Genomic DNA, 15,061 nt, shown 5'->3' with positions numbered 1-15,061 from the left:
TTGGTTTAAAGAAGAAGTGTCTGCAGCAGATGAATGGGAAACATTAGGGAGTTAAAACTGTTTCTTTTTTTTTGCTTACCCTGAATAACAATTGGAGTGGTGTGATGGTCTTGGGATTCAGGGATTTTTTTTTTGTCAATGAAACTGACTGTTGTGCACGGCAGACTGACAATCACAACTTTTTTTCTGCTGGTCTTGGAAATGACTGACCAAGTGATGCAGCACAAGCTGCCAGTTCGCCATAATTTCTTTGATGTTCTTTTGTGGATGTTCCTGGGTGAGGCTGTGGTCCTTTTCTGTGCAGCTGGTTGCATGCTTTCCAATGAATTAACTGAAGACAGCCGTTCCAGTTGACATACTTTATAGACTTGTTGATCAGAGTCAGATTTTTTTAATGGCTGTTGTGGTTATCATCTGTGTATGTGACCATTAAAGTACCAGCACTGAGGAGCTCCTCTTCAATGTCTTGTGCATCCATGTTACCAAGAGGGCCATCGGCTCCAATGAATTTTGTTAGGATTGTATTTGTAACTGTCATTGTGACCTCACCTTCACTTGTGTGGAAAAATTAGCAAACCACTGCATTTAGTGATGTAGCTGGCAGCTTTGCAAAGTATCTGACAGGTCTTGCACCTGTGGAAGGTCTCGTTGGCATTGATAGTCTGTTGTGCAGTATGATACCTGGAACAATGTTTCTTGATGGTTATTTGTGCACCTACTATGTCTGAATGAAGCTGTTTCAGTGACTTCTGAGATTCCCAGCTGTCTTCACTGCTTGAAACTGCAATTGTAGGGTTTAACTTGTGGATTGTGGTCTGTCGAGTGGTTGTCAAAGTGAGGCTTCCATTAAAGTCTCTTGTGGAGAGGTTTGTGAAAGTGTATGATTCACTTTGTTTGACCATTGAAATCTGCATATCCCACAAAGACAGCTGTATTTTCCCTGTTGCATCTCCAATGCAGCAGTTCAGCACTTCACTGTCTCTCTCTGATGTTTACTGTAGTGGATGAAGTATCAACACTGCAACCTGCAGCTTCCAGTGTGCTCAACTACAAGAAAATGTATAGAGTTAAGTGTTCAGGTGCATTTAGACTTGGTTACAACTTTCTTGGTTGCTTTCATTGTGAAAGCTTCAGTCTATTCAATGCAAAGGTGGATAGACAACGGCCCTGCATTGCTTAGCACTTTATACCTTTATAAGCCATATTGCTCTTGGTTTAAAGCAGAAGTGGCTGCAGTTGATGAATAGGAAACATTAGGGAGTTATTAAAACTGTTTCTGTTCCCAATAGCAGAATTCTAACTTCACCATGGCTTCAGTTACACCACAGCCATCACTGATAGCATATATAATATATATATTTGCTGACTGATATAGCTATAACAGTAAATCAGTAAATACCACCAAAGTTCGCCTAAAATCATAGGCCTGCATGAAAATTTGAGCATTTTTGCATAAACAAAATTATTTAGAGTTTACCTCAGATTACATATAAGGCATCTTGTAATTTCTAATATTGTGTTATGCAGTTTTTAGCACTGACAATCGCAGTGGTATTGACGTGTTTTATAACCATAGGAGTTAAATAAATGCAGGCTATTTGCGTTCACTATTTGGGCTCACCGTTCTTGGGAAAGAAGTTTCAGTTGCTTTCCCTCATTTCTGTTTTTGTCTCTTTCCTGCCTTTCTTTTTTTCTGAAAACTGGATATAGCTTCCTTTAGTATCTTCCCCAGCACGGATACAATGCGCCACTTTAGGAGAATGAACGCTAAATGCGCGTAGTTAAAAAGCCCGGTGAAGGCGGATTAAACCAATTTGTGCAAGGGGTGAGGCCTGTCCTCAGACACTACATGTAGGCTAGAAAACACAATCCATCAATCAACCGATTTACTTGTACAAAACATTAAATTTACATTAGTTAGCAACATGTATTGTCATCTTTAAATGATATTAATATTTAAAGGAAAATAAAATTACAGACTTCTCAAGGGCCCTCCCCCAACTTGGGTTCCTGGTAACTCTGTCCCACTTTCCACCCCACTGCGACGCCCCTGCTTCACAGAACAGGAACTAAATTTGGTTTTGAAAGTGGCCATAATCCAAGAGTAATCAGATTAGTTTCACATCATAATCCAACAGATTAGGAGACTAATTGCATTTGCAGCAATGGAATTTTCAATCATGGCTGGCAATCAGATTTTGAAAAAAGTTTTTTAAATTTATTTTATTTTATTTATTTATTTTTTAATCCTCCAGTGCATTTTTACTGCAGCATTCTGCTCCTTAGCCTCGCTGGCATCCCATGTGTGTTGTCTTACTACAGCACCCAGCAAGTTATGCAAATTTATCACACCGCTAATAAATACACCTGTGGTTCTATCTAACATCAGTAATGTCCTACTTAGGTCTATATTTGTCTTTGACTTTTGGTCCACTATAGCTGACTGAGTTTAATTAGTATTTATTTGTTGTTTTTGCTAAATATACTAATTACAAACAGACTGCTACCAAATATGTACCCCACAGCACTGTCATATTTCACAATGTAGTTCCTAGTTTTTCAAGGGGACAAATTATTAGCAATCTTTTTTTTTCACAGATTGGTTGGTAGTTTCCAGAATGAATTTGGAGTGAAGTCAAGCCCAGCTGTAGCATGATAATAATGTATACCACAGTTTAAGTTGGATAGTTAATTTTGGCTTTAGGTCAAAGCAATGTTCTTTACATGTCAATAATCCTGTACACATTTCAAGAAATAGTAACTCAGATACCACAGGACAACGAATCAGAATCAGAAGAAAATTTATTGAGTGTACACAAACCATAAAAGTGCTTAACTTTCAACAGGAAACCTAACCTCAATGCCACTCTTAAGGCAAACAAACAAAACAGTGCAAACAGTTCAGGGAAAGGACAAGAAACAATGAAGAGGGAGAAGACTGACTGTTTTAGATTGAGACTGGAACAGGACAAGAATGTTTACATGGCTGATGATGTCACTGTATGCAAATGCTTGGACACCTCTGGTCAAATGACATGCTTTGTAAATTTTGGAAGTGAAAATACATCGACACATCATTTCTATCATTTCATTGGTGAAGTGGCTTTTTTCTTCTAAGTGTCTATACATTTTTAGATGTTCTTTTGCATAGGCCACATACACCAATCACCCACAACATTAAAATTACTTCCTATTTTTCAATGCTGTACATTTTATCAGTTCCAGTGACCACAGAGGAACACAACAGTCTGAGTCCATCTGTTGCTCTGCATACCAGTACAACACACACACACACACTATAACACAGCACTACCACTACAACATCAATGTCACTTCAGTTCTGAGAACAATCCCCCACCCAAAAAATACCTTCCCTGTGGTAGTCTTCTGTGGCCCTGACCATTGGAGAACAGAGTGAAATGAGTCTAACAATGTACGTAGAGCAACAGGTGGAGTACAGTCTGTAATTATATAAATACAAAGTGCGTCAGTAACCAATAATATGACCAAACAAGGTGGCCATGTTATGTTTGGTAGGTGAATATTCCATTTTTTTACTCTAGATAAACACAGGTGAGCATTAAAATGTGTCAAAGTTTTGGTGGGCCATACTTATATATAATTTTAACAGGCAGTCAAAAAAGCACCAGGCTTTTTAGGTCAGATTTAATATAAAAGGAGTAAGAAGAACAAGAACAACATAGCATTTTAGATAAAAAAAAAACTGTCTAATTGAATTTATGCTGGTACTACATTAAAAAAATATGCTTTGTATTTTTGTTTTAATCATAATTCATGGACTACTTATGGTGGAACCAATTTGGCTTTCACGCCACTCATATTAAAGCAACTTCCTTCTGGGTTTTGATGTGAAGCACTGATTCTTGCGGCATGATCCTCCATAAACAGAAGGACAAGCAGAGCATGGCTTTCCTGTTTTATATGGAGCTTCTCCCACCCAGTTTCCCCTGCAAAAAATTGTTCATAGACATATATTACTGGTATGTTCATTGCTTGTATCTATCTTCTCATGACTGATACATCACAGATGATAATAGTCTAAATATGATCATATTCACATACATAAGGTTCAGATCCAGTGGCGGTTGGTGAAAAGTGTTCTAGCTGTTTGTGTGACAAACACAATACAATTTAACACTGAATGACATCAAAGCTCTGCAAGTCATCATGTAATTCTTTAAATGATGGTAAAAATGAATCAGTAGACATACTTGCAGCTCAGATACAAGGTACAGTGCATTATTAAGACATTTAGACATTTTAAACACTAATAGGACAATTTTGGGAATTTCTAGGATGCCGTATTTTGCTGGTTCATCATATATTTGCATAGAAAACTCTGTGTATGTATATAGTTCATCCAAAGAGACCTTGAATTTGGAGGCTGTAGGAATCCTGTACCCTGATTAATTACATTCATTATTGCCATTAACCACCAGATGTCTTTGATCTACCATTGAGTAAGGCACTGTCCACATAGATCCGATTTTCCTCTCTCCGTTTTTTTAAAGTATCCCTGTCCAGATGAATACAAAAATGGATGCATTATCATGCCAGTCCACTGGGTGGCCATAGTACCTCATAAAGAAAGGCATCAAAACACCATAGTGCATTATATATTTCTAATAAAAGATAATTAATATTTCTTTATTCATATGTGGGAATCTGAAATCTAGTGCTGGCTGCATGTATATTGTAGTTTAATGACTTATGTACTTCACTGTATAGGGTATGAGGAGGTATTTGCTTTCCAACTAGAGACAGGCACGCTGTGTGATGTCAGTGTTTCCAAAAATATTCTTTCTTTGTCCACACAAAAACATTTTCAAAAATCCCCACCTTGGGAAGTGTTTTAGAAAACCTCAGGTTTCAATGGACGGGGGCGGACAAAACGCAGACAAAAAACTCTGCTAGGGGCGATAGATGAAGTGCATAGTGATTGGCAAAATGTATATTGCAATGTGTGTAGTTTCTCTCAGCAGCATTTTTTTTTTTACTCTGCTGCACTCCTGTCATAAATGGGTGCCTGAAATTTTCCCCAGTGTAGCTGTGTAGCCAGTGTAACATTTCCCAGTAGTAAAAATTAAAATAATTAGTAAAAATTAAAATACATATATTGCTCAATATATTTTAAATATTATCTTATTGTACATTTGCAGCATACCCATGGCTCACACATTTTATTTATAGGTAATATATAAAACTGTTTATACTATAAAGTAAAAAATATATATATTTGCACCTGGGAGGGCAGCACTCTAGCGCCCACTATAGGCCAGCCATGGCAATTTAGATCTTTACTGAAATCACTGTAAAAATGCATCATAAATGTAAAAGCTCCGCTTGTGAAGACAATATATATTTTCTGAAATGAATGTTATGTAATGATTTTATGACTGTATATTTTACTGTATATTTGCTTTCACAACACGTTCATAACAACACATCATTCATATCAGTTACAATATTGGGTCATATAACCCACACTTGCCTTGGTTACACCACTATAACAGTCTTACTTGATTGCATAGTTGCAGACCAGCAGTGTGGCCTGTTTCCATGTGCTGCCGAACACATACATGTTTGAACACCTGTTGATGGCACACCCAATCCTATTGGTGTTAGCCCACACCATCTGCAACCCACAATGAACACCAGTCATGGCTTTATAGATAGCATTCTGACTTGTACTTCAACAGCATCAGTGAACACTCACAGAGCTCACCAAAAGGTTTGGTTATCTACCCATTCAAGCTATTTTAATTGGGACAGTTTGCTACTTATATTAGTAAACCTTTGGAGCTGGCAAAATCTTATTTCACTGAAAATGAAATGGTGTGTCACCAAACTTTTGACAGACTGTGTAGGTAACCTGGGACTTGGTAAAACTGGTCAAAATTATTATTCTATTGTAAACAAAATGTAGGCCTGCTTGTACAGCTGAAGTTTTCCTGTGGTGTCTTTAAGGCAGTACCTGTGTGTAGTGGGAACAGACAGATCCAGTGCATCTGTTCGGGTAGGAGAACGAATGTCTCTCTTCATGCCATGACCTCACCAGCTCAATAACTGACCTGTACCTGGTAGAAAAAGGAAACAACAGAAACCATATAAGTGCCTACACAGGTTTCTGAAGTGCCTAATAACCACAGTGTTAAATGTCCTGTGGAGTCATGGATATGGCTGATCAGTAAAAATTATTCATTTTTTCCACCATTTGCAAACAAAAAAGAAAACAAATGTTTCCCAGTAAATAATCTTCAATTCTATTTTAATACTGTAAATATCTATGGAGACATTCCCTGCCCCACACTAACACTTGGAGTCACATTTTCTGCTTCTTATGATCCATTATAATCCCAAACACATTCTGTGACGTAAAGGTCTGGGATCTGGGGTCAGTCTGTTGTTCTTTGTTTCATCTGCAAATATACTTTTGCATCTATTTCCTGTTTTTTTTTCCATAAAGGGCTTGCTGACAGCTGCACATTCTTTCAGCTGACCTTCTCACGTTGTGGGGTGAGGGGACATGGCATTATTGCAGTGGGGGGATAGCAAGGGAAATTGATGAGATACAAATTGCATGTCACTTGTAATAACTTCACTGTAAAGGTGATATGTTACTTTTGTTTTTCTTTTATTCAAATTTGAAGTTGAAGTTATTAATTACAGTGTTTAATATAAATTCCAATGGATTCTGGAAATAATTTATGTGTATGTGTGGGTGTGTGTCAGAGCAGGGCAGGGCTCAAAAATATTTTCATCTACAAAGAGCGATACTGCAGAAAATGTTTGAGACCACTGTCAGTGTAAAAAGGAAAGGTAATCTCAGAGGAAGCACATGCTTGTTCTTTCCCTCCCAGTACCGGTTGCACCGTGTCTGATAGGGGAGTTAAGCTAACAGCTAATGGTGACAACTAAACATTGGGTGAATTAAAGCCACAGAAGAACCATCTAAAGCACCTTTAAAGAGGAGGACTGTTTGAGTAAACGAGTCTCCGTGTGAAGAACCTTTTCTACATTTGATTGATTTTTTTTTATATCACTACATGACTCCATGAGCAATAAAAGCAAGGAACAATTATCAAAGAGTGTACTCTGAAGTATGTTATATGTATAAGTTTGTCAGACATCCAAAAGCCTATAATACCTTCCAGAGCTGATGGACAGGTTCTGACCCATATACCTCATTACATGTGAAGGCCCATGGTCCCAAATGCACCGAGCGGCCCAGGATTCGGCAGATTTAGCAAGTCTCTCATCCCATGCCTGTCCAAAGTGAGAGGGACAAAGGAGAATGTAAATATATAGTTCTGAGTCAATGTAAAACATACTGTGACATACTCAAGTCGAGCAATGAGACTGAGCTATTGCAGCTTTTAAAGGAACCCTGCATTATATTTTTAACTTAAAATTATAGCTTCAAAATAATTGTAATCCTCCACTGAGCTATAATATGAAGAATACAGCCTCTGTCATTGCTACTCCAAGCTCAGCACTGCAGAAACTGCACTATGTAAATTTTGGAGGAGGGTAGGATACCAACTACCCTCCCATCCCCATTGATTTCAGTACAGTGCTCTCAATACAAAGTACACTAGGGGGAGCCCCAAGGACAAACCTCAAATTTTACCTAGTGTTTCTTTAAGCAACATTTAAAATAAATAAGTAAAACAAATAAATAAATAAATATATATATATATATATATATTCTCAATGAGATATATTCTCAATTCTCAATATCTCAATTGAACAAGCAGCAGTTTGGGCTTATGGTGTATGGTGAAAATGAACTAGTTGACTAGTTGACTGGCTATCATCATGTTGAGTGTTGTGGAGGACCAATGTAAAGTTACAGCATTTTAAAACTAAAGAGAACACTACCATGTACTCCATGTTGGCTGCTGGGGGGAAGACCTGGGAGCGCACTCGGTTGTGGTAGTCCAGCAGGGCTGTCATGTCTCTGGAGGAAATGTAGCGTTTTCTCCGGCTATGGGCCACACTGCTGCTAGTGTTCAGGTTTAACTGTGTCTCCAAGGCTGTGGACAGCTCAGCAGAGCTGCAGGAAACCAATCTGGAGCTCTGGAATGCCCACAAGATGGCAGCCAAGAACAACTGAGTGCATTGCACATGCATGGCCCAGCTCTGGAAAAGTGTTTACATGATGTTAAAGGAAAAGATTGATTAGAAAATGTCCTAGCAATTAATTTAAGCCAAAATTCACCAGTTAATATTATGCATATGCTTACCTGTGGCTGCTATTAGCTTAGCATGTTTGGTCAAATACCACTACATTATTCTATACAAAAATCACAAGATGAAGAGGAAATTGGTTTGTAATTCCAGGTAATACTCTATAGAGTGGGTCCCCAACATGGGCCAGTTATGTTTAAAATAGTTTTAGTATAGAATATTTGATATATTCAGACCAGCAACTGTCCGTGAAATGGCTGTTTCATAACATGAAGCAACCAGTTGATAAATACCTTGTATAGAGAAATGTTTTGAATTGAACACATCCTAATGGCTAGCTTATGTTATTAGCAGTATTAGCATTTTTCCTAAGAAATGCAAAATGCTTGCACCAAATGTTCTAGGCATTCATAGTTTTTTGTTATATTAGTGTTTCAGGAATAAAAATAAATCAGACCAACCGAAAAGGCTAATGGCAACTATATCTTCAGTTGTTAGCAATGTTATATTTAGTTAAGCTTTCATTTTTCTTTGAATAGAACATTTTAAGCTCTCATAATCCATTGCATGAAAGTCATCCTGGACAGGGATGTGGACACGTGAACACATGTGGGTGAATTTACACAGATTATTAATACTAATTTATTTAATTAGAATAGAGAATAGAATATAGTACGAATACAACATCCTCTATAAACTGCAGTTTTTGGCAGTTATTATTCATAGTCCATTATTCACTGATGTTAGTTTACAAATGACCAGGATACAGAATATCAAAGTAAAAAAATATGACTTTATCATCTGTTTTCTTTTTAATTTTTTAAGCACATCCTGGAAAAAGGTTAAATCAAACAGATGTCCTTTAAAGAAATACCCTGAATTTTAAAGGGGACAGACTTCATCCACATTTACTCTGTTCTCTTATTTCTGCGTACTCATTGTATATATATTTTTTGCTCGGTTTAACCTCCTCATTGTGCTCTCACATACAGTCTGCCGTTTTGATTAGAGAGATTCAGACTAAGGGGTCAAACATGTTTAAAGCCTCTGGGCTTGATGTCTGATGTGGAGCAAAATCAAAATGTATCATTTCCAGGTTTTCTGGCCACAGAAAAAATGTGTGGTTTTATTTCACAGTTTGAGAGATGGTAAGCTCCAGAAAAACAAATTAATAAATACATGCACTGAACAAGTGTTTCTTTTTTTAATATAAATTGTCCCCTTTGAACCATAGTGTCAATATCAAGTAAAAATATATATAATAATAAAACCCAATAAATGGAGAAAATGAAGGCTGAAATTTGTCTCTTGCATCTAAATAATTTACTTTACAGTTACCATTGCTTTTCTGAGGCTTTGCACTAGTATCTGGGCAGAATTGGAACACCATTTTTAGCTTTGAGAGTCAATGACCCAATGCCCCCTTAGTTGGCTTCCACGGACAGAGGTACTTCAGGAAGAGGACTGTGGACTGACTACTTTACAGCAATAGATAAATACTGAAAATCAGGCCAAAAAGAGACTAACAAACAAATACATTGTTGCAGCACAAATACATAAGTATATTTGCTTCAGAAAGGTTAAGTATATTGTCCCTCGCTTCATTAATTTTTATGTCCAAAACTAATTATTTTCATAGCAGTCACAAAGTAACTTATAGAACCTGCTAAGTAATAAATGCTATTCGTTCATATGTTAGAAATAGAAAAATATCAAACAGAGATAGGACTACACATAATATATTTATGCTATAAACCTAACTCAACTCTATCATTCTCATCTTCTCCTTGACTAATGTCACATTAGATACCTGTTCTTCCAGAGTGCATTTCCTACAATTCTTTACAGAAGATGAACAATGGAATTAAAATAGTGAATTTTTTACCTCCTAATGAAGCCCTGCAATCCCCTAAGAGAAAGAGTGAGTCCTAAGTTAGAATGCTCCTCACTTCACATACCTTCAGCAGGGATTCCAGCACTGTGGTGGAAAGGGGACGCCTGTGAAGATCTCCACTTAAACGCCGGCCTTTCCAAACAACACCCTTTGACATGTGCAGGAGGGCACTTTAAGTGGGCCAGACGTTTCTGAGGCCATCTGACGTCTGAGGGGAGAAAAGAAGAACCCCGTTCCACATTTTCTGCCGTCACTAGGATGGTCGCTGAGTTTGTGGAACAATTTGATGGGATTTTTCTTTGCTTTTTCTGCACACACTCCAGCCTGGGCAAAAACCACAACTGGACATGTTCTTCCAAACAAAAGTAATCAATGGGAATAGAAAAATTTAACAATATGGGGAAAGGAGGCAGCAGGCGTATTCTTCCACTGCAGGGCCTCAGATAATGTTTTAAGCACTGGTTTTCAGACAAATGTAGTGTGGTTCAATGTCATACTGGCAAACATGATCAGGCTGCGTAAATCAGCTCTTTTGACTGGTATGCACTGACATTTATATTCTTCAAAACATTTTAAAACTTGGATTGTCCAACTTTGGCATTAATTTGCCTTATAGTATACCTAAGTATACTAAGTAAATTAGTTTATATTCTGACTGAATCAATAGCAAGATATGCCTAAATGTGCATTTAACAGTGTATATTCATTAGTACAGCTCTGCCACACTGTGCGAACTTTACTCAAAAACACTGCAGTACACTGCTCCCATGTCCATATTTATCACTTTACCACCTGGAGCACCTTTGTTTGCACATTTGTCTTTGTACTCATCGGTTCCTTTCATTACTGTTTCTTCTACAAATACTAGTACAAATACCAGTAAAATTAACACTACTACCACTATCACTACCATATTAACACTAATACTACTAATGATATATATATTTTTATTTATATACCACTCTTTAATGATATGCCATATCAAAGCAAAATATATGTATTATATTAGAATATATTATAATTAGGAGTCCAATTAAAACTGTCATCAATGCAGAGTGGCAGCTCCTTTTGGTGCAGTTCCTATATGTGGGTTAGCATATGAGAAAGTGAGCGAGTGAACAAGCCAGTACCATGAGGTGCTTTAAAGGAAAACTAGATAATATTTTTTACCTAAATTTCAGCTTCAAAATAATTGTGATGCTCCCCTGAGCTGTAATATCTACTCTAGGTTTAGCATTGCAGAAACTGCACTATGGAACTTTTGGAGTAGGGTAGGAAACCAAATATCCCACCCCTTGATTTGTGGGCAGTGCTGTAAAATTGAACTACATTCTGCAATTCTAGGGGTAGCCTGGGAGCAAAAGCAGATCAAGCCTAAAGACTGTAAAGTAAATGTGCTATATTCCAAAAAAACAACCAAGTGATTCTGTGTAAGCTCATGTTGGACCTGAACAAAGAAATGAATACATAAGAAAAGCAGATTTTTTTTATTTATAAGTCATTAAGTGCTGCAGCTGCCTAGTATTCCAGGAAGGGTTGAGGGAATTGTGCCATGTGCATTACACCCACTTTCTAGACTCTAGCCAGTGCCAAGGTACACTCAAGGGACTGGCACTGGTCTGCGGTACGGGGTCACTGGGAGCATCCCAGACCAGAAATGAAAAATTCTAGTGGTTGAGTGTAACTTTAATCTGCAGCTCAACAAGATGCATAATGATATTAATTATATTGCCAGAGCTTAAACCTTTTTACCTCTGGAGAAGGACTGGAAGCCATTAAGACGTTTCTGAGAAAAGGAAATAGATAAAAAAGAATCACATTTGCAAATCAAACAAAGACACTGTCGGTGTTCTCAGAACAGTGGACTGGCTGCTCAAGAGCCCAGACTATGTGTTTGCAATCTGAGATCTGGAGATGTAGAACATGCAGCCCACTTCTAAAACTGAACTTTAGAGAAGTGGAATTTGAACATTTTAATGTAACAATGACAAAGATTGGCCACAGTGTACACTGATCACTTTGTATTTGGGATAATTCTGGAAGCCATGCAGTTTATTTAAAAGCACTATGCTCTAATAACCTTAGCTTAGCTTTGAGAGAAGGACATATTTTAAAGCAAGAACTAGCTAGTAGCACCCTGTCAGCTGATGATTTAGTGCCCACCATTTGAGCAGTGTTTTCTCAAAGAAGTGTCTCAAGTTAGCAGTTCTCAGGGTCAACCAATGGCTCATAGTCACAGGGGCCATAGTTCATCCCAAGGTCTGGTCACATCTGCTTAGGGTGCTTTGCTTCTATTTTTGGAACAGTGGATCATATGTATTTTATTCTGGAATATTTGTTGAAATTTTTAATATATATATATTCATAAAACATGTCAAGATGGGGATTTTGGTCATGATAGCGTCATGCTAAAACTGATTTTTTAAATATACTAATAATGGTATGTTTACATTTCTAAACACTGTTTCCTAGGTGAAATATTGGACAGTGTTAACATAACCTATGTCCACAACAAGCTCATGCGCTTCGGACTACAAAGAGGCCTTGTGAAGCGTAGCACTTATATATAGCAAGGGACATATCCATGTCAATTCTGCCACATACTTCATAGTTCTGTCATCTCACATCAACACATCGTGAAAAATGTTGAGCAGCAATATCAAATGAATTTCTTAGTGCGGTCACACTGATGTTATGGAGCAGGGATCTGCTGAACCTATAGGCCTCTAATAGGGCTGTGTAATATGGACATATTAGTGATGAAATGATATCACTAAATCATATCACTACAAGCCTTACAGACCTGGATTTAGCCTAAGATTAGACCAGACGTCTTCAAATCTGGGCCTTGGTCCCAGGTTCTAGGGCAGGATTTAAAAATGGCCGGCTTGTATGTACTATACCTATAACTGCTGCTGCACTTAGTGTAATACCAGATGGTCACTTTAAAATCCCAGCCTGGAGTGGATCAAGGCTCCGGATATGAAGACCTATGGACTAGACTTAAAAGACATTCCAATGGTGATTCTGCATCAGCAATGGAATTTAGTCCATGTCTGGCAAGTGGCCCATAACATCAATCCAATATATATCCACTATATTTACACACAATTTGTAGACACACCTTATAAACTGTGAATGTGGTTACTTTAAATGATGCATGGGAAAGTGTAGGAAATGTGATGAAGCTACACACAATCATCCAACATCCAACATTAGTTGCTGACCTTAAGACTAATGTTCATAAGGCTGAATGTATCCATGGTGTTCAGCACATTTTTAAAGGACCCATCTATTTCAGCTGTCCATCTATTCCCTGGAACAGTTGATCCAGATCATCAGATTCCTTTGGGGGAAGGGCATTTTGTTAACAGAGAATGAGTGAATGAGTATGTGTGTTCATTTACATGACGAGCACGTACAATGACCAGTATGCTCAGATGACACATTGACTCACAGTTAAGAGAGAAAAAGTGATTTGAGAAAAGGTGCACAGCTGTGTGATCATCACCTTGGCTGCAAAAGAAGAGGACAAGAGGGCAGGTCTTTGTCTTTGTGTCACTGTGTGAACCATGTTACAGAGCATAAATCCAGGAGAACCTAGGCTTTACCCTGCTGCTCCTGCTGACCACTGCTGCTGTCCAGTGATCCGTTTTGGCAACCTGAGAACAAATTTACAGAGTGATGTAGTCTAGCTGCAGTTTGTGATGGATAGTTTAGGGGGTCAGGCACTGACACTGTATTTGTTCTTGTGTTTTCCAGGAACCAAGAGAATGAACAAAATTCTTAAACTAATGCAGCATTCCAGAGACTGCAAACAACTTAGAGAACAATACAAATGACAGAATTCTTTTAGTAAAACCCTGACCCTGTAAAATATTGACTAATATTGACTAGGTGAGGCTGGGCATTGCTGTGTTTAAAGGTGATGTTTGCAATTTTATCCAAAAATCCAGAGAATATTTCCTTACAAGAAAAAGCTCTGATGTATTTAAGTAGCCTTAGCTCAGTATTTTGGGGAAAAACTAATGGTCTCTGTCTGAAATGGATCGAGGTTTTCCTCTATGTTTTGCTGGCTAAGCCACCATTGAGAAACAGCATCAGCATGTTTGGACTGTGGAGAGACCTCCTTATGTTAATAAGCATGAAATACTGAAACACTGCTACAGATGTGGAACTGACTTCAAATTCAGGAGACTAGTAATTGTATGAAATGAAACACAGACCTAGTAAACAAGTGCTACAAAACTAAACAAATCCACTTTTAAGGTGGAATGATGATGTCTGAGGAGAATAAGGACTGTTTGTACATTGCTGAAGTTTAACTTGTCTGGATATTTTTATTCACTCTTTGAATGACCAAAGAAAATCTTTTGTAACTCAAGTTGTTTTGTTTTGTAGCACTTACATGCAGTTCGCAGTCTCCTGAATCTGGAGAAATTTCCAGCTTAAATGATCCGAAATACCAAAAAAAAAAGTCAATATTACCCACCTATTTAGCAAGAACAGAGCAATATCATCACCTCGGTTTGTGCTTTTCGAAATGTGGAATTCTTTCCATTGTCTAAAATAACTCTAGATGCCTCTGCAAATAGCAGAGAGAGAAAGAGAAAGCTTAGCTTACCAAACTAAGACAGTTTTTTTTTTTTTTTTTTTTTTTTTTTTTTTATTATTATTATTATTTACAGACACTGGGGCTTCGTAAACTCATTAAAGCAGTTTAGAGAGACTGGAGAGCTAGTAAATGGTTTTTTGATTCAATCATGAATGTCATTTATAAGGGGAATTTTTGGGCATGATATATAATATAGCATATACTTTACTCATATACATATGCACTCAAATATACACTTACGTAAATACTCACTCATGCATATGCATAAATTATCACTTACTCACTCTCTAAATCGTTCACACACATACCAAAACTTGAGGAATAGCAAAGTACATACAAGT

General features: G+C 37.5%; 2 protein-coding genes across 3 annotated transcripts in view; both read right to left on the bottom strand.

Annotated features, from left to right (window-relative positions):
• The window catches only part of hnf4a (hepatocyte nuclear factor 4, alpha), a 40,522-nt gene extending 38,778 nt beyond the window's left edge, over positions 1 to 1,744 (bottom strand). Inside the window, exon 1 of one of the 2 annotated variants that reach the window (XM_066671161.1) lies at positions 1,622 to 1,744. The gene's annotated coding sequence lies outside the window, so the exon portion shown is untranslated. The remainder of the gene's footprint in view (positions 1 to 1,621) is intronic. The other variant, XM_066671162.1, reaches the window with a different exon arrangement.
• A 1,077-nt stretch (positions 1,745 to 2,821) lies between these two features.
• On the bottom strand, positions 2,822 to 8,333 carry r3hdml (R3H domain containing-like). Its single transcript, XM_066672453.1, has 6 exons — positions 8,268 to 8,333; positions 7,903 to 8,163; positions 7,169 to 7,287; positions 5,996 to 6,098; positions 5,541 to 5,656; positions 2,822 to 3,968 (listed from the first exon to the last, which is right to left on the bottom strand). Exons 2-6 carry the CDS (start codon positions 8,152 to 8,154, stop codon positions 3,842 to 3,844), a joined length of 717 nt encoding a protein of 238 aa, XP_066528550.1. The 5' UTR covers positions 8,155 to 8,163; positions 8,268 to 8,333; the 3' UTR covers positions 2,822 to 3,841.
• Between the last annotated feature and the right edge of the window lie 6,728 nt (positions 8,334 to 15,061).

Source organism: Hoplias malabaricus, chromosome 5 (genome assembly GCF_029633855.1).
Source record: "Hoplias malabaricus isolate fHopMal1 chromosome 5, fHopMal1.hap1, whole genome shotgun sequence".
Lineage (NCBI taxonomy): Eukaryota > Metazoa > Chordata > Actinopteri > Characiformes > Erythrinidae > Hoplias > Hoplias malabaricus.
The sequence above is the reverse complement of the archived record's forward strand: the minus strand, read 5'-3'. Positions and strand labels throughout refer to the sequence as shown.

Excerpts from the sequence above, each read along its gene's own strand:
- r3hdml (XM_066672453.1), bottom strand. The coding sequence starts at position 8,154 with ATGCATGTGCAATGCACTCAGTTGTTCTTGGCTGCCATCTTGTGGGCA. Across the intron at positions 6,099-7,168 it reads CTGTCCATCAGCTCTGGAAG|GTACAGGTCAGTTATTGAGC; the intron begins GTATTATAGGCT and ends TTTTTCTACCAG. Across the intron at positions 5,657-5,995 it reads TCTGTTCCCACTACACACAG|ATGGTGTGGGCTAACACCAA; the intron begins GTACTGCCTTAA and ends TGTGGGTTGCAG.